Genomic DNA, 20,329 nt, shown 5'->3' on the forward strand with positions numbered 1-20,329 from the left:
CCCCTTTATAGCAAAGGAGTTAGAGAGGATTGTATGTGCCCAGCTTGAGAGGATCTTGGAAGAAACTAGTTATCTTAATTATTATCAGTCAGGTTTCAGGACTCGGCATAGCACAGAGACAGCACTGTTCGCTCTGGTAGATTACTTTCTTTGGGACCTTGATGAGGGTAGTGTCCCTCTCTTGGTCCTTTTAGATCTCTCAGCAGCTTTTGACACTATTGATCATGCTATCCTTCTCGACCACCTGCATGGGTTGGGTATTGGGGGCACTGTCTTACAGTGGTTCCATTCTTACCTTAGTGGACGTGTCTAGTTGATATGCATTGAGGACAGATGCTCTGACCCATGGCCACTCCTTTATGGAGTTCCCCAGGATTCAGTTCTTGCCCCTGTCTTCTTTAAAATCTATATGAAGCTGCTGGGTCAGGTCATTTCCCAGTCTGGGGTGAGATTTCATCCATATGCTGATGATACTCAGCTGTATATTGCCATCCCAGACCATTCTGGGAATGCTGTTTCTGTGCTTTTCGGTTGCTGCCCCACTTCTCTGGAACTCCCTTCCCCTTCAGATTCATTTAGCCCCTTCCTTACTGATTTTTAAATCTCTACTGAAGACTTTTCTTTTTCACCAGGCTTTTGCCCTGTAGTTTACCTATTTTTTTTCTTTTTTGTTAGTTACTTTAGTTTTTAATTTAGAATGTAATTTTAATGTTGTCTTGCTTTGCACGTTTTTGTACACCACCCAGAGTCTTCGGAGTGGGTGGTATATTAAGTGTTTCAAATAAATAAATAAATAAATAAATAAATGTTAAACAACATCAGAGACAATATGGAGCCCTGAAGGACATCATACAAAAGTTCAGATTTTGAAGAACAACAGTCTCCAAGAGACACCATCTGGAATCTGCCCATGAGGTACGAGCGGAATCACTGCAAAGCAGTGCATCCCATGCTTGCAAACTTCAACAGCCTTTAGAAAAAACAAAACACCAAAACCACATTACTAACACTTCAAGCCATTTCACATAACTTGTTCCACTTCGTGCTGCAAGATGACAACACAATATACGAGGACATAGGATTTTAAAAAAAATTATTATTTTAAAAGCTCTATGAAGAAGCCATTGGTGATGCTGTATGAAATCAGATTGGACGCAATGTGAAGAATTTTCAGCATTTGTGGCTTTGGCAGAAGATTTCAGTTAAAGTCATTACAATCCACAACATGAAACAGCTGTGCAGCAACAGCTGTATGAAATGCTATTCTTTTATCCACTGCTCAAAGGCAAAAGCAATTGGATTTGATTTCTGTAGACATGATCTCAGAAACTAACAGAAGTCTTGCAACTATACAATCATAAGAAGACTGCACAGAAAATGAGCAGGGAACCTTTTTACCATCATCAGAGCAAAAAAGTGGGGGTAGGATTTAGACCCAGACTCAAAATAGGCGTGTACGCATGGGTTAGGCAGGATTGATCTTCTAAGTTTGGTGTCCCTTGTGCAAGGTGGAAAGTGGAGCTTTGATTATTTTACCAAAAAAAATGCTAAAGGGAACAGATAATCAGAAATTAAGGAAGAAGTTCTTCGTGATTTGCATAATCTTTTATTTGAACGTACTGTACTTAGTCACAGCCAATGCCTGCCCAGTCTACTTTCTAATTGATGTGTTTAACTAATTATGGGTCCTAATGCATTATTCATTTGAAATCAGTGCAGAATCAGAATACTTATTCTCTGCAAGAATAGAGGGTCACCAGTATGAACTCAACCTTCCCACCACCCCCAAGCTTGGCATTCTCAATGTTTGGTGGGCGAAGGCCAATTTTACAAAATAGATATGCCATGATGAGAGCATCCTAAATCATCCTAGAGCATCAGGGTACACCAGCCTACAGTCAGGCTGTGGCCAAAATCAGCCAACAGGCACAGCAAGAATGGTCCTAGACACCTCTCAGCATATTAAGGGGCTCTGTTACACCAGACATAAAAGCCAAAAGCTGTTCCAACAACATGGGCCTAAACCACATCTGCACAACTTTGGCCTGCCAGCTGTTGTTGAACTACAGCTCCCATCATCCCCAGCCACTGTGGCTGGGGGTGATGGGAGTTGTAGTCCAACAACAGCAGGAGGGGGGAGGTTGTACAACCCAGGCCTAAATACACTAAAGCAGGGGCTCCTAACCTTAGGTCTCCAGATGTTGTTGCACTGCAGCTCCCATCATCCCCGGCAACAACATCTGGGAACCCAAGGTTGGGAATCCTTGCCCTAGAGCAGGGGTTCCCAATCTATGGTACTCCAGATGTTGCTGAACTACAACTCCTATCTTCATTGGGGGGTGGGAAGAAGGGGCTTCTATACACATGCAGGTATACATGCAGACTAATCTGAACATTTGTTCCCACATGGAAGATTCCCATGCATCTGGCACTCCATGCATAGAAGTCACATTCTCACTTTTGACTCAATGTGTGGAGATTGAGGCAGTCACCATGACCCTGCTTTCTCTCCACACGACCCTCAGAGACATATTTTTGGGTGACACAGGGTACTTCCACTCCCTCTCCCGCTGTGCACATGATACTATACAGCTAGGAAAGCCCTCTGTAGCACCAACATGTCTTCCTGGCATGTCCACACTCCATTGCTCTGTATGTCAGCCCCCAATTCCTAGCCGTTAGCAGGAGTGTTTTGAATGAGGGACAAAGAAAATGTCAGTTGAAAAGACAATTGTGAGAATAATCTGCCTCTCATTCACGTAAGAGCAAATCAAATATCAAGATCTTCTGGTTTGAGATGAGAGGTAAGGTGTTCACTATTTTTAACCATGCACAATTTGAGTTCAACTGGAAACTCTCCTAACAACTGGTTTTCTACCAGATCAGTGATCTTCACTATTTTTTTTTAAGTGGGGGCCATTTTGGCAAAACCTTACATGAGAGAGCCATTTTCCATTGTGCTAAACTCTGCACAGTACTGTGTTTTTCTTAGTGCTGGAGACGGAGTCATCTCTTAAGAGCTCTACAGAGGAAGCACTGGGAAGTGCCACGCTTCCCAGCACCCTGTGCACACCTTCCAAGAAGGTGCAGGGGCTTAAGAGAGCTCAATTTCCTCTAAAGAAGCCCTACAAGCACTGGACAACGCAATGCACTGCACGATGGGAATGGTCATCTCCACATGGTGCCAGAGGGATTGTGCAGAATATGCAGCTTTGGCTGAAGTTCCGCACAGGCCCAATAAACAATTAGTTCGGAGGTCACACTTAGGGTTGATGGGGGCTGCCACTGACCCCCGGGCCTTACAATGAAGAACACTGTTCTAGATCAATGTGATGTGCAGTGCAATCCGATTAATGTTTACCAGGAAAAGAGTCCCACTGTGTTCAATGGGACTTACTCCCAGGTAAGCGTGCATAGGATTTGCAGCCTAACTTCCTTCCAAGGTCTCTGACAAATCAAGTTATTCTTCTTGTTATTCTTTTTTGATGTAAACTGCTTTGAGGACTTTTTCGTTGAAAAGAAGTATATAAAAATAGTAGTAGTAATAGTAATCAAGTCTCCAGATGACTCCCTGATCCAATAATGAACTTTTTTCTTAATTTCCTACACAACAGCAATAGTATGCCCCCCTCCGATTGAAAACAAGATTACCTTCTAGCAAATGGCTTGAGGGTGGGGGGTTTCCCTACTCTTTGGGAAATGACAAGTCCCGGGCTATTTAGCATGAATGGGCCAAGGCAGGGAGAGAGAGAAAATCCAAACGTGATTTAAAGAAAATATAGGAACATTAACACCACCAAAAGTTACTTTCTTTTCCCTTTTTTCTGAAGTCAGAAAAAACTTCACCCCACCTTGGCTAAGGATCTATGGTACTCACTGAGTTTCCTCGAATGGAGAACAACCTGCCTAGCAATTCAAGTCGAGGAGCTTAATGCAGAGAACTTTGTGCCGGAGGAACCAAGTCACAGCAACTGAGGAGAAGGCCATCCACTGAATCAAGGCACTGAATCAAAGCTGGACTGAGAAGGTTTCCAAGGCAAACTACAAACTGGATAGCTTCCTCCCTAGACTATCAAGCCATCCAAGAGCCTGCTGTCAATTTAGTTTGGCTGGCAGGAAACAAATAGTGCAGGCAAAACCTGATTTTTTTTTCCTTTTACGTTTTAGTTTGATATATACTCAGCTTTGCACAGCGATGCAAAAGATTAAGCAAGGAGTGCCAGTAAGAACTAATCTGCCTACTTTCCATTCACTATAGGCTTGATTGATTGTTACCATCTTCACAAGTTAGCCGACTTGCGTCTCAAACATTCCCACATCTTGAATTGGGGTGAATGACATCATCATAAACTACAACGTTGAGGTGCCCCTATGTGTCCCTACAATTGTACCAAATTTGGTTCAAATCAGTCCAGGCATTGTGAAGTCACACACACGGACACAGACACACACACACACACACACAGAGCTCGATGATCTCATAAGCTTATTTTCCTTAAGAAATTAGGCTAAAAGAACCCCAGCGTCACTCCACCATCAGGATGTGTCCGTTACAATAGGGCTTGCTACTTAAAAAAAAAAAAAAAGCTTTATGGAGGTGAACACCTTTGGCATTTAATCCCTTTGTTAAACAGTTTTGCCTCCATCTGGGAAATGTATAGCAAAAGCAGCAATAGCATAGAATCAGCCTGTCTGAATCTGTGCAGCACTGCAGAAAGAACGAATTCAAAACAGTGGCTGTATTCCATTCTAAGTTAGTTCCTCAACAGAACCACTCGGGAGTAACTCTAAATGACTAATTAATTTCAACAGGACTACTCAGGAGTAATTTCACCTAGATGTCAGCCAGTGTTTTCTATTTTAACCCTGTTCCGGAGTTTATTAGCAGCCAGTTTAAAAAAATATAAACCATATGACTGATTCTTTGCAGAGAGCTAGCATTTCAAAATCGAGGACTTGAACCAGCAAGCATGCTTTGGTGTTGTGCAGCATGGCATTGTGATCAGTGTGAAACACAAACATGAAACAAGCAATGTGTATCCACTGTACTTTTGTAGTTTAAATGCGTATCTGCATTACAGACTTAAACCAGGCAAATTCCAATTGCTTCTTTCCAGAGAACCAAGGGAGGTACAGTTCTGTGAAGCAAGCAGGCACAAGGGAGCTAACAAAATCCTCAGCACCTCCGCAAACTGCAGTTCTTAGGATTATTTGATAATTTTTCATCTAAACAATGGGAATTCCAGAGACCTGTTGTTCACTGATTCTGGGGAGCACTTTGCCCATTTAAAATACCTCTACACTTGACAGTTAGCGTAACATAGTGCTTAACAGTGATGTAGTTGCAAATTCAGACATGCAGGTGCTCTCCATGAAAGCCCCAATGGCCATGCCCACCCCAACGGCCAGAGAAGCCAAGAAGCATCGGCGCTCCATCCCTGCGCATCCCCCCTCCACTTAGGATACGAGTTCTCAAACTTGGGTCCCCAAATGTTCCCACTCCATCATCCCGAACCATAATGGCCAAAGGCAGAAGTGAGATTTCATGGGGACTTCCGAGTTCACGGTAGAAATGAGATCTGAGCTGTGGACTTCCTAGTCTGCGGCTCAGTCTCTTCGCCATTCTGCAGTATGATTTGCATGCAATAGAAAATGAAAGGGAATGAGAGGTTTAGGGGAGCCACAGTTGCAAAAACACCTCCAAAACCCCCCACAAAAATCACCTCAGAAGCAAGGGAGCACAGAGGGGAATGGGAATGTTTTTCTTCTCTTCCTGCAAAGCCCTTTTCGCTTCCAGAAACGTCCCTGAGGGCCACGCAGTGAAAAGGGCTTTTGCAGGGAGGAGAGAAGTGAACAACTTCACCATTCCCCTCCACGTGCTGGGCGCTGGAACAAGCCTTCGTCACAGCTGCTCTCCAGCTTCTTTGCAAGGAAAGAGCCCTTCTTCTCCCCTCATATCACTAGGCAACGTGTGTCCCAATAGCTCCTTAGGTTACAAGAGAGACTGAACCACACATGAAGTCGTCTGCGTTAAACAAGACCACACTGTGTCACCCATGGGTATTCCCTTCCATGAGCATGACTAGAAGGGTGGCAAAGCAACCTCACCCCACACACAGCCTCTATAGCAGTAATCTATTAGAAATCATAGGAGGGGGAAATCCCCACACATGGAAAATTAATATATCAGAGAGAAGGATAACCTAGAATCCTTCTCAGACATGCTAACCTTCTGCATACAGGGATTTTTCCCCCCCTGAGAGAGCAATTCAATCACACAATCCCTGTGGTCAGAAGTTGAATTGCCCAGGCCTGGCTCAGACCAATTCCCAATCAGCTCTTCCCCTTCGAAGACTGTCTCCATTTTTCCTGGTCAATACATCACTTTAATTTACTTGGATTTGCATATTTTACCCTGTTGTCCCCGATCTTTTTCATTTTGTGTCATATCTCTTAATTGGCAAACTATTATAACCTTGGGGTTATCTTTTTAACGAAAGGCAGTATATAAATGCATAAATAAATAAATAAGTGAACCTGACTGTTTTATTATTTGAACAATACTGGTACAGCACTTAGCAATGCTTCATTTGCTTTATAAACTACAATATACAGCCATGCAAATAAGCTTATAAAAATTACTCATTTATTTAAAATATTTTTAAATATTTTATACCCCGCCCCTCCAGTGCACTACTGCTCAGGACAGCTTAAAGTAAAGGTAAAGTGTGCTGTCAAGACGATTTCGACTCCTGGTGCCCACAGAGCCCTATGGTTTTCTTTGGTAGAAAGAATACAGTAGAGGTTTACCATTGCCTCCTCCCATGCTGCTCCAGGGGAAAGGTGGTCAGAAATCTTATAGCTGTCCCCCTTTCCAGCTGTCCTGCCAGCTCTTTGACCTCGGGGAGCACTGCCAACATCCCACATAACCTTACCTTGCTCCTCTGCAATGCCAGGTCGGTCCAAAATAAATCAGAACTCATCCATGATTTGATCATGGATGAAGGGGCCCACCTGATGTGTATTACTGAGTCTTGGTTGGGGGAGGCTAGTGGTCCAGTTTGGTCCCAGCTTCTCCCTCCAGGATATTCTGTAGAGGAGCAGGTGAGGGGACGTGGGCGGGGAGGTAGAGTGGCTGTGGTCTATAAGGATAACATCTCCCTTACCAGGGTCCCTGTTAGGGTATCGGACCATATCGAATGTGTGTACTTGAGTTTGGTGACCAGGGATAGATTGGGACTTCTGCTGGTGTACCGATCACCCCGCTGCCCAGCGGAATCCCTTACTGAGCTCACGGACTTGGTCGCGGAACTTGCGTTGGAGTCTCCCAGACTTTTGGTGCTGGGGGACTTCAATGTTCATTTTGGGACCAATTTGTCCGGGGCAGCTCAGGAGTTCATAGCAGCCATGACGACTATGGGCCTATCCCAAGCGGTCTCTGGATCAACGCATACTGCAGGTCACACGCTTGATTTGGTCTTTTATTCTGATCAGGGTGGTGTTCCGTGGGTGGGGACTCCTACGATTTCCCCGTTGTCATGGACGGACCACCATCTGGTTAGGTTGGACTTACAACCACTTCCCACCTCCGCAGGGGCGAGGGGCCTATTAGAATGGTCCGCCCGAAGAGGTTACTGGATCCAGTAGGATTCCAAGACGCCTTGGAGGGATTTAATGTTGGCTCTGCTGGTGATCCTGTTGATGCCCTGGTTGAGAACTGGAACAACTTGCTCACCAGGGCAGTAGACACGATTGCTCCTAAGCGTCCCCTCCGATCTGCTTCAAAATTGGCCCCTTGGTATATGGAAGATCTACGGGAGCTGAAGCAGCAAGGTAGGCGACTGGAGCGCAAGTGGAGAAAAACTCAACTTGAGTCTGACAGATTACGACATGGAGCACATTTAAAGATCTATGCTCAGGTGATACGTGCGGCAAAGAAGCGGTTCTTTTCTGCCCGTATTGCCTCTGCGAGTTCACGTCCTGCGGAGTTGTTCAGGGTTGTGAGGGGACTAGTATCTGCTCCCTCTCCCTTGAACCAGAATTTGGAGGCATCAGTTACCTGCTGTGGTGTGTTTAATGAATTTTTCGCAGAAAAAATCTCTTGGATTCGGGCTGACCTAGATGGAGACTCCACAATTAATTTTATGTCTGAACTGGAGGTGTCCGACAACTCCTCTTATACGATTCGACTGGATCAATTTCAGTTTGTGACTCCTGATGATGTGGACAAGCTGCTTGGAGCGGTGAGGCCTACCACTTGTCCTCTTGATCCTTGTCCAACATGGCTTGTTCTATCTAGCAGGGAGGCTGTTGTAAGCGGCCTGGAAGAAATCATAAATGGTTCTCTGAGGGAGGGCAGGATGCCTCCTTGTCTTAAGGAGGCAATTATTAGACCTCTTCTAAAGGAGCCTGCGTTAGATCCCTCAGAGTTGAGCAATTATAGGCCAGTTTCCAACCTCCCATGGCTGGGCAAGGTAATTGAGAGGGTGGTGGCCTCTCAGCTCCAGGCGGTCTTGGAGGAAACTGATTATCTAGACCCATTTCAAACTGGTTTTGGGGCGGGCTATGGGGTGGAGACTGCCTTGGTCGGCCTGATGGATGATCTCCAATTGGCAATGGACAGAGGAAGTGTGACTCTGTTGGTCCTCTTAGATCTCTCGGCGGCTTTCGATACTATCGACCATAGTATCCTTCTGGAACGTCTGATAATGTTGGGGGTGGAAGGCACTGTTTTACAGTGGTTCCGCTCCTACCTCTCGAGCAGATTCCAGATGGTGTCAATTGGAGATTGTTGCTCTTCAAAATCTGAGCTTAAGTATGGTGTCCCTCAAGGCTCCATACTCTCTCCAATGCTTTTTAACATCTACATGAAACCGCTGGGAGAGATCATCAGGGGATTTGGAGCTGGATGTTACCAGTATGCTGATGACACCCAGATCTATGTCTCCATGTCAACTTCTTCAGGAGTTGGCATATCCTCCCTAAATGCCTGCCTAGAAGCAGTAATGGGCTGGATGAGGGAGAATAAACTGAAGCTGAATCCAGATAAGACGGAGGTACTTATTGTGCAGGGTCGGAACTCTAGAGACGATGTTGATCTGCCTGTTCTAGACGGGGTCACACTTCCCCAAAAGGAACAGGTTCGCAGTCTGGGAGTACTTCTGGATCAACGTCTCTCCTTGGTTTCTCAGGTTGAGGCGGTGGCCAGGGGTGCTTTCTATCAGCTCCGGCTGATACGCCAGCTGCGCCCGTTTCTCGAGATCAATGACCTCAAAACAGTGGTACATTTGTTGGTAACCTCCAGACTGGACTTCTGTAATGCGCTCTATGTGGGGCTGCCTTTGTACGTAGTCCGGAAACTTCAGTTGGTTCAGAATGCGGCAGCCAGGTTGGTCTCTGGGTCATCTCGGAGAGACCACATTACTCCTTTGTTAATGGAGTTACACTGGCTGCCAATAGGTTTCCGGGCGAAATACAAAGTGCTAGTTATAACTTATAAAGCCCTAAATGGCTTAGGCCCTGGGTATTTAAGAGAGCGTCTTCTTTGCTATGAGCCCCACCGGACATTGAGGTCACTTGAGGAGGTCCGTCTCCAGTTGCCACCAACTCGTTTGGTGGCTACACAGAGACGGGCCTTCTCGGCTGCTGCCCCGAGATTGTGGAATGCGCTCCCTGCTGGGATACGATCCTCCCCATCTCTCGCAATTTTCAGAAAACACCTGAAAACACACCTCTTCAACCAGGCTTTTTCAGCTTTTTAAAACTTGTTTTTAAATAGTTCTGAATATTTAATTGTTGTTTTATGATGTTTTTAATTGTTAATTATTGTTTTATGTTTTATAATTTTTGTTTTAATGATTATTTGATTTTAATGGTGTTTTAATGTAAACCGCCCTGAGCCTTTTGGAAGGGCGGTATAAAAGTTTTATTAATAATAATAATAATAATAATAATAATGAGATGATGCCTTTCAGCATCTTCCTATATTGCTGCTGCCCGATATAGGTGTTTCCCATAGTTTGGGAAACATACTCACAACATTAATAAAACAGATACAGTATATAACAAATAACTAGTGGGCCTGGGTGCAAAGCATCTGCACCTCTAGCTGGGCCCAGCCATCCCTGCCACCACCGTCTCACCCTGGGGGGCCGGGGCCAGGCCATCCTGCCGCCACTCGCTCCCTCCGCCTTGCCGTTCTCCTCCTCGGGGCGGCGGAGCTTCGCCCACCACTCGTCCTCTCGCCCTCCTCCTCAGGGCGGAGGGGCTTCGCCCACTGCCCCAACCTGGCACATGCTCTTCCCTCCCACTCTTGCATGTGTCGCCCCCTCTGGGCCCGCCATTGGTCATGGCTGCAGCGGGGTCGGAGCTTGCCACATCCCCACACATCCCCTCTTCAGGAATTAATTATATAAATAAATAATAAATCAAAACATTAAAAGACCAGGCTAAAACCACAATTAAAATGACAAATTTTAAATATTTTGAAATTAAAATTATAAATAAAAGCTAAACACTAAGAAACCTACCAGATATAAGCAGTGGATAAAATATTTAAAAGCCTCTCTAAAAATATTAAATCTAAAAATCCAATTGCTTCTTTAAAACACTGAGGGAGGGAGCATGGCAAAGCTCTTCTGGGATGGCGTTCCAAAGTCCAAAATCTACAAATGTTTTTACTAGTCCGTCTGCCCACACATATTTCTAAATCACCTGTGGACCACTCCTTTCCCCACTGGGGCATTGGCCAATATCTTGACTAAGGAAGTACCAGTGCTACAGCTGAGGTCCAGACTACACAGGCACGACCATTCACAGGCGAGACAAATTTTGATGAGTCACTTCTTGCAGAAGCCCTCTGTGCCATCCCAAAATATGGCCATGTGGGCTGTACAACCCACAGGGACATATTTCTGAGTGGCATGGAGGGCTTCTGGAGAAAGGGGAGGTTGCCGTATTTGCCCCCACCCCACAAATGAGTGCCAGTTCTGTGTTAACTGAACCCAGTAGCGGCAGCAACATATCTCATGTAGCACCAGCACTTCATGGACATCACCCATCATTCCTTTCCTAATCATTTGAAGGCAATGCTCTGCCACAGAATTCCAGCTGAGTAGATTTTATAGGCCTGTGTAATATAATAGTGTTATATATTGTGGAATGTGTTAAAGGCAGTGATGTTTTAAGACAGAACCCCAGCCTGCTTAGTAGTTGTTACAGGGCTAGGAGGCGGTTTAGGTCTTGTTACTTGGCTGTAGTTTAGTCTGCTGCTAGACATGGTGCTGATAATTTGATACGCAGACCTAGGCCAGAGGCCTGCCTCAGTTAAGTTGATTTAAACCGACAGAATATTTTTAATGGAAACATACAGTTATTAATAAATGTTCCTTCACTTATGCTGCAGTATCCTGCTATCTTGTATGCTCACAACTCTACAAACAGCAGGCCAGCATGGATCAAGAGGGTACACTCTGTGACTCAAACCACACTTGCATCCATTCAGTGAATGTAAGAAACAGCAAGAGTTTAGCATGTTCTTAGCTTCTCCAAGCTGCAACACAAACACAAGACGAGTTCAACTCCAAGGCTTTTCCTTGAGCCCTCTGGCATATGCAGAAATAAAGTGGTCTCTCATTTCTGCTGCATTTTGGAGGAGCAAAGAACAGTGTGTGGAATTCCTGCTGTTTAGGGTTGCCATATTCAAGTTTCCCAAATCCGGGTGGCCTAATTTGCATATGAGGAGAGGAGAGCTGGTCTTATTGTAGCAAGCATGACTTGTCCTCTTAGCTAAGCAGGGTCCGCCCTGGTTGCATATGAATGGGAGACTTGATGTGTGAACACTGTAAGATATTCCCCTTAGGGGATGGAGCCACTCTGGGAAGAACAGAAGGTTTCAAGTTCCCTCTCTGGCTTCTCCAAGATAGGGTTGAGAGAGATTCCTGCCTGCAACCATGGAGAAGCTGCTGCCAGTCTGTGAAGACAAAACTGATGGACCAATGGTCTGACTCAGTATATGGCAGCTTCCTATGTTCTTATGTTCCTATGCGGCAACTGATTTGCATTTGATTTATTTATTTGACAGATTTGTATATTTCCCCTCCTTCTCTGCCCTCCCATGTGATCGGATCCAGAGTAAAATCCAGGCAATCCGGGTAGCGCATTTGAAATCCATGTAAATCAGGGTGGAATTTAGCAGCCAGGTGGAGAAGCCAAAATCCAAGGGCTACCCTAAATTCTGGGGGACATGGCAACCCTACTGATGTTTTTACCTTCTCCATCACCCAGAGGAAATGTTAGAAATCCCTGCCTCTCCCCGAGGCCCTCTGCACATGCAGAGCAAGCATAAGTAGAGGCTGGCTAGTAAGACAAGCCAGTATTTGTGAAATCTGGAAAGAATTAGCATTGCAATCAAAACGAGCACTGTCAGCAGCCAGTTTTTGCATCCCTATGCATTTGCTCAGTTAACTGCAACTATAACTTGGATTGTTTTATTCATCTATTCCTTGCTGAAGGCAACCCTGGTGTGATTCACCTTTTCTCATCCCGTTTTCTGCTTGTGGCACACTGTGTGTGTGGCAATCTGGGTGATGCAATTTGTGCAGTGTCTAAACAGGTGCAGAGCCCCTGGTCAGTTATATACATCTGTTGCACAGCTCCAGACTTCAAGGCACAACAAACTCCACAGAAGGGCCACATACTACACAACATAAAAGGATTTTTTTTTTAAAAAAAGCACTTATGTCTTTCCAGAATAATGATCACACCCTGGTTCTGTATTCTAATGGAGGTTAGAATCTCCACTTCATATTTAAACATGCTTCGAAAATGTGCGGTGGGGGCTGCAATTCATTCTGGGAGCTATTCCACACATTATGCGGAGCAAACTCAGCTTTGCCATCCAGCCAACACTTAACAGGGCTGTGGTCAATGCTGGCTCTATAACTTGTATGATGTCTTCAAGCAAGCAGCAGACATCCTAAGGCTGAATGAGTGCAAGCAAAAGTTTGCAGTCCTCAGGGGATATAATGTCAGATTGCAAGGAATGCTTTTGGGGTAAGGGAAGATCAGCAAAAAATCACCCCCCATTCACAAACACACTCTTCAGAAACAGGACTGCAGCTGCTGCACACATTCTTCTTTTGCTTGCTTAGTCAGGGTCTGTCACATTTGCACCAGGAGGCTGTTCTCATGCACAGCCTAACCCAGGGTTAGGCTGTGCGTGAGACCCGGCGGGATCGGGCCCAATCCCAGTGGGGCAGTGCTGCCTAGCCGGCTTTTTAGCCTGGGTTAATGGCACCACCACACCATTAACCCAGGCATCGAGATCACATCTCTCCTCGAGCTGTGTTTAACTCAAAGAGACACAGAGACGGGCACCTAGAGCGCCCATCTCCTGAAGGAATTCCCCAATGCACCGCACCCAGTGCATTGTGGGATACCTGGAGGCCAGGACGCATCATCCACACTGCCTCCACACTGCCTGGCACAGCAGCAGATCATTTGGGAGTGTGATCCATACTCCTAGCAATGTTTAATGGGTCAGCTGGGGGGAAGGTAAGATTCACGCAGTCATTCCACTGCCTGCCTGCTCCCCTGCCTGCCTGGTTGTGTGAATATCCCCTATATATTTTTAAATATATGTTTAAAATACAATGTGTGAGGAGGCTCTTAAAGGAAAAGGTAAAGTGTGTCATCAAGTCCATTTCGACTGCTGGCTCCCACAGAGCCCTGTGGTTTTCTTTTGGTAGAATACAGAGTGGGAGGGTTATCTAATTTGCCCTTGGGCTATATGAAGAAAGAGACACGCAAAAGGACTTTTGACATGGGCTAGTCAACTGCTGCTTGAATAGGGTGAGTTTGCTTACAGTTCAACAGCAATTTTAAGGGCAGACAACATGAGCTGCAAAAGGGGGCGGCAAATAACTTTACAAGTTATAAAGTCATGTACTCCAAACAAGCCCAAAGCCACTGCTCCATACACACAGATTCTCCTTATTCTACAGAAGTATAATGCAGAGCACTTCCAGCTTCTAGTCAGGACGGCTCAACTTAGGCCCTCCAGCTGTTTTTGAACTACAACACCCATAATCCCCAGCAACAGTGGCCAACAGCCAGGGATTATGGGAGTTGTAGGCCAACATCTGCAGGAGGGCTGAAGTTGAGCAGGCCTGTATCTAGATGCATGTTGCTAGTATGAGTTACAGGGAAGTTTGCAAATCACCCAGGAGACACAGACACACACAGAAAGAGCCAAACGCCCTGATGGACAAATTGCGCAACTGGGTCCTGCATTTATTTAAAATGAAAATAGCAGCTGCCGGGGTCCCAATGGGGACTGGGATTGCGTCAGGAGAAGAGGCTTTAACTCTTTGCCTCCACTACAGTCTCAATCCCAGGGGCGTAGCTATAATTGAGCGAAAGGGTTCAAAGAACATGGGCCCCCAGCTCGTGAGGGCCCTCTACATCCATCTCTCCCTAATTTCTTCATTATGTCCCTCACTCTGGGGGGCCCCCAGAGAGAGGGATGAACACGGGCCCCCTCTCCCCTAGCTATGCCCCTGCTCAATCCCATGGGAGTTTTCTGCCCAGGACAGACAGCAGCCATGGTGTGTGTGGGGGGGGGGGTGATTTGGCTAGAGACGGTGGAAGAAGGCAAAGGGATAAAGCCCTTTCCTCCATCATGAACCTCCACCTCCCAATCTGGATCAGGCCCTGCATGGTTGAAAGCTCCAAGCACTCAATCTGCATATCAATTAGTTCGACTTTCACACAACCCAGATGGAGCAGGTAAGACTCAATTAAGACAATAGGACTATTCATCATTTAAGGGAGTCTTATCTGCTTCATCTGGGCTGCAAGAAGGTCGAACTAGATGATACGCAGATTGAAATGAAGGCATCAAGACCCCTCAAATTTGGGATATACAGTTGATGAAGATTTCCAAAGAAATCTTTGCTGCCCAAGCTAGACAGAGTCTGACACTGATGGTATTATTTTCACAAGCACTGCAAAGCACTGCAGACATCCTCTTCTAGGAAGCAATCATGAAAAAGACTGACAAGGATCGATAACCTGAAGGCAGGATTTGTGGGGTTGTATATACATGACCTGCGTGCAGACAACCAACTCACTGAGGAAGATGGATCCATACAGTGTTCAAGAACGACAGCTTCACCTTTGCTTTTTACCAGTTTATAGTTCCTGCTTCTCTTGGAGGCATCAGAGAAGAGATCAGACTTTTACATTCAGCCAAAACCAGATGGCTACTCCAGGAATTTGCACTTATCTATATGCAGAACTATACGTACTTTATATAGTTTACAACGAGAGTCCAATGAACAGAAGTTCTGCTGTTCAGGCATCTCCATTTATCTTTTGCAAAACTCTTTTCACGCAAGTACCAATAAGACGTTAAATCACTATTTAGAGTATTGCTTCAACACTGAAAAAGATCCCGAAGCTGGAAAACATCTGGGAGTTTGAATTTTAATCACACATTTCACCACTTAAGGCACTTTGGAGAACTTCATTGCATTCTGCTCAGCAGCAACACATGTTTAGGAAATGGTTTGTTTTAAAGCTTTTGGGTGAAGGGTTTTAAGACAGCCTGTTGGTTTTAACTTGTTTACAGATTTATAAAGATCATAGCATTGCTTGATTTAAATAAATCTTTGCATATGGATGCAACAACAAAATATTTGCCATTTTAGCACCCACTGCTTTTTTAAAAAAAAGCTCATAGTGCCCAAATACGTGGCTCTGGGGAGCTCACAAACAGGGAATGAAAACAACATCTCCCCGCCCCCCCGGCATCTAATATTCAGAGGTTTACTTTCTATGAACATGGAAATTCCACTTCTCTATCATGGCCAATATGGAACAATAGTTTTATTCCCTACATGCCAAACATGCAGAAGCAAAGTACTTTAACAATGAAATTAAAGTGGGATTAAGTTGGTTTTTAAAAAAAAAGAGAGGGCCAGCATGCCTGAAGTCTGGCTCCATCCCCCTCTTCCCCTTCAGAGTTTGGCCACGTGCTTACCCCCACATGTTCCCACCCCAATACAGAGTCGCCACCTCCTCACTCACTCTGGGGTGTTGATCCAGATGATGTCCAGGTGGCAGTAATAAACGCATTCTTTATCCTTGTAGGTGTAGCAAGTGCAGCGCTTGGCTCTGTGATGTGCTTCTCCTGGGTGAGCCACTTTTTCCACCCCGGTGCTGCTGGTAGAGAGCAGCCCCCCTGCCGTTGCCTTGTTTTCTCTACCGTCTCTCTGCTGGAGCCCCGGAAACTTCAGCCCACTGCTGCTGCCACCCAGGGGCAGCAAAGAATGAGAGACGGGCAGCAAGAAGCCTGTAGTTCAGAGAGAAAAGAAGTACGTTGAGTCAGAGGGGCGCTGATGATTTTTAATAAATCATCATAAATGATTTTTATTCCTCTTGGTTAGGCAGCTGCAGCCCAGACAAACATCTGGGGGAAAATTTAAAAGAACTACTACAGAGCAGGGGTTCTCTCAAACTTAGGGCCCCAGATGTTGTTGGACTACTAAACTCATCATCCTCAGCCACAAAGGGCTTCCAACTATGGCTGGGGAGGAAGAGTGTTCTGGTCCAACAATATCTGGGGACCCAAGTTTGAGAACCTCTGCTGTGCAGAATTTCAATTACCCCACTTCATTTACTTGAAAGTAAGTAATGCTTTTATTGCTTTTCAATACATAAAACATATACAAACAACTGTAGAAAAATATTAAAATATACATTTATGATATATCAGCATAAACCAAATCACGTTTCTACCCATTATTTAAAACTCAAAAACATTAACCAAAGAGTCAATTTGAGAGGAGTCAGGCAAATGAAAGAGGAAGAAACAAAAAGAATACCAACTTTTACAATGAAACAGACTTGAGAAATATTCTAAACTTTGTAAAGTTGCACTACTTTGATTGATTTGATTGACTGTTTGAGTGATTGATTAAGTGCCCTTACGCTGCTATTACCCTAAACTTACCCTAAACTATTTTCTCTTGAGCTGCCAGTAAACATAGATCAGAAGCCCAATTTTGTATGCTTGGAAAAACGTTGGATTCCCAGTGCTTCACAATTAATTTAACAGACACTTAGAAAAGTGCAATTAAACTTAAAGATTTGTGCATCTTCTAGATATCAAACTATAAAGAGTACTCCTGAGATTCTTGAATAAGGGAAAACCAATTAAGTACCATATTGCACTGTTGATAAAATGTCTTGCCAGAAAAGTACTACCTTACAACAAGGCATAGCATGTGAGTTAGAATAGCAGTGGAGCCTGTGCAGTCCCAGCATTTTACCTTTCTCTGCCAGATTTCTCTGGCATGGAGATTTCACTGGAGAGCAGCGTCAGTCCATTTACACAAGCAAAGCAAAGCATGACTTTTAGAGGAGTGACAAAGAAGCAACACTACAATCTTAGAGGTGCATGCCAGCGGCCTGTCCTCTGGATACTGGAAGATACCCTGGGGTGCAACCACTCAATTGCACAATACAGCCATTTGAGGCTGTCTCTTGGGGCAGCCCCAATGGAAATGATTTTCAAGCAATTATAGTACTACCTGGGATTTATATGAGTTTTTGAGTGCTCAAGCACTTCAGAGTGATTCAGTAATCCTCACAACAATCCTGTAAGGTAGACTAGAGCTCTCTTTGTACACTGCAACTTTCAGCCCAATCCTGTTCATGTTTACTTAGAAGTAAGTCCCACTAAGTTCAACGGAGTTTACTCCCAAGTACATGGCCAAAGAAGTGTGTTCTGAATGTAGGAGAAAGTCACTTGCCTAAGGCTACCTAGCCAGTTAGTGATCAAGCTTAGATTTAAAACAAGGGTTTCCAGCTCTCAGTCCTGATCATCACAGCTGCAGCACTGGAGAAAGGATTTCTCTTTTGTTCAACACTCACAACTCCACCAGAATACACATATCGACAATGGCCCTGCATTTTTGTTTTTAGAAGATATGTCACACCTCCTTAATCTATAGAAAATCATGAACTTTTACCTTCAGGAAATAGTAATAATCACCAGTATTAGTAACTTTTGATGCCAAATACCATGGTTTAAAAGAGAGCATTTTAAAAGCCAATTTTAGAAGTCTTGTGTGTTTCAGAAGAAGGTGTGAATCTGCAAGCAGGGTTTTGTTATCTAACTATCTATCATATCTTTATACTGCCTGATATGTACATCTCTAGGTGGTGATTCTATGCATCCATACTTTTCAGCACCTTGCTGCTTTAGATGCTTAAGAAATAATTTCTATACTGAATTACTAATACAACTGAATTAAGAATTATAGATTGTCCTTCATGTTACATTTAAAGAAAAACGTGAGCTGTATCTTTGATTCGGAGAGATACTTAGAAGGCAATCCTGCGGTGCTACTGTTCTGGTCTGCAATCCTGCACACACCCAGGCTGCGGCTGCGATCCTATGCACACTTACCAGGAAGGGAGACCTACTGAAGTCAAGGGGAATTAACTTCCGAGCAAACGTGCGCAGGAGCCCGCTGCTGGTCTTTGCAAAACTGAACTCCCATTACCGCAGAGAAAGGGACCAGAAGTCACCCAGAAAATGCATCTCCCAGTTCCCCCCGTTTTACCTGTACTCGAGGCAACTGTAAGTCCAACAAGTATAAGGAATCCCAGCTCCATGAAACCCAACTCGCAAGCTTCTCGGCTTGCAGCAGGAAAGGACAAGGAAGGGGGTGGGGGGCCCGGGAGGAAAACAAAAGAAAGCGGACCAGAAGGTCTTGCAAAGTAAAACTACTCCCTCCCGGGAGTCAGAGAGACTCCTGGCTCTCGCCGCCGGGCTCTCTCCACGCGCCGAGGTGTTCTCTGCAGATGGGCAGCCTACGAGTTGCAGCTTCTTCCCGTCTCTTCCGTTTTGCAGAATTAGTCCTGAAGAAGAAAATGTTGCAAAGCCAAGACACGCTCCATGACTCGGATTGTTGGTTTGCTTGTTTCGGGGCGGGGGGGGGGGTCCTCCCTCCCCTCAGCAGCCCCAATCCGACCCGAAACTGGAGTGGAAGAGGACTTCCATAGACAGACACAAGAATTGCAGTGCGGACCGGCTCCAAAGCGCGGCGCCGCTACCTTGGAGCGAGAAACCCGAGCCACGAGCTAGCGCTTCTCTCGGTCTGCTTCCCGCATGGTGCTGCAACAGCAGCAGCTTGACCAGGTAGACAGTGAGGGAGGGAGAGGCGGACCCCGGGCGACACGCGCTGCTCCCACGCCCCGACTGGAAGCGGATCTGACTCTCGCCAAAACGGACTTAGCGCGGGGACCTCAGTCCATCACTTGCAGGGAGGTGCGCCGCAGCCTCAAGCAGCCGACAGGGGGCGAGGCTTGCAGGAAAGGCGAGGCACGGGAGCCTCCCGGCTTGTGGTTTTGATTGGTTCTGCCTCCCCCGAGTTTTGCATACAGCGGAAGAGAGAGTTGGGATTGGTCCACAGGTTGCGTCCGAGAATGTGGAAACCACGAGGTTCCAGATGCTGCGTTAGGTCCCTGCACAGTTCCTGTACGCACTTGGTCAGGTATGCAGTTATCATGGTTATTAGTATTAGTATTATCGTCATTTTTTTAGCACAAAAGTTCTCAAAGTAGTTTACACAGAAAAAGGAGAAGGTGGTTTCCTCTCCCCCGCCCAAGGCTCACAATCTAAAAAGGGACGCAAGGTAGACACCAAAAATATATCCACTGGAGGGAGGCAATGCTGGGATTTTAGGTATGCAACCAGGGACAGGACGTGTCTATGCCTACAAAGAGATTAGAATCGTTCTCGGGTGAAGCTCTATGAATGCGAAAGCTTGGACTTTGAAGAAGCAAGTTTATTCTTTGAAGAAGCGTTGACACTTTTGGTGCTGGAGAAGACTTTTGAGGATACCATGGACAGCCAGGAAAACAAACAAATAGGTCATAGAGCAAATCCATCCAGAATGTTCACTCAAGGCAGCACAAATGACCAGGCTCAAACTCTCATACTTCAGACACATTATGCAAAAACCCAGCTCTGTCCCTTGTGAAGTCCATAATGCTGGGAAAAGTTGGAGGAAAGAGAAAAAGAGGACGACCAGCAGCCAGGTGGATGGACTCGATTACAACAGCAATGAATGCACCACTGAGATACCTGAAAGGCCAAGTGGAAGACAGATCATCCTGGAGAGAATCTATCTATGTGGTCGCTAAGAGTCAACACCACCAACTTGACGGCGCTTAATCAGTCAATCACCAGGGATGTGGGGACAGTTGAGCAAGAGGGGACGACCATCCCTTGGCCGCCAGTGTCTGGTGGGTGGGG

General features: G+C 45.4%; 1 protein-coding gene across 6 annotated transcripts in view; it reads right to left on the reverse strand.

Moving 5' to 3' along the window:
- The window catches only part of EDN3 (endothelin 3), a 65,676-nt gene extending 46,304 nt beyond the window's left edge, over positions 1 to 19,372 (reverse strand). For all 6 annotated transcript variants that reach the window (XM_053242733.1, XM_053242735.1, XM_053242732.1 and 3 more), the window contains exons 1-2: positions 18,633 to 19,372; positions 16,090 to 16,354 (exon numbers count right to left, since the gene is read on the reverse strand). In XM_053242733.1, the coding sequence (XP_053098708.1) occupies positions 16,090 to 16,354; positions 18,633 to 18,684 (317 nt within the window). In that variant the 5' untranslated portion in view covers positions 18,685 to 19,372. The remainder of the gene's footprint in view (positions 1 to 16,089; positions 16,355 to 18,632) is intronic.
- Positions 19,373 to 20,329: the final 957 nt, after the last annotated feature.

The sequence above is a fragment of the Hemicordylus capensis genome, chromosome 4 (genome assembly GCF_027244095.1).
Source record: "Hemicordylus capensis ecotype Gifberg chromosome 4, rHemCap1.1.pri, whole genome shotgun sequence".
NCBI lineage: Eukaryota > Metazoa > Chordata > Lepidosauria > Squamata > Cordylidae > Hemicordylus > Hemicordylus capensis.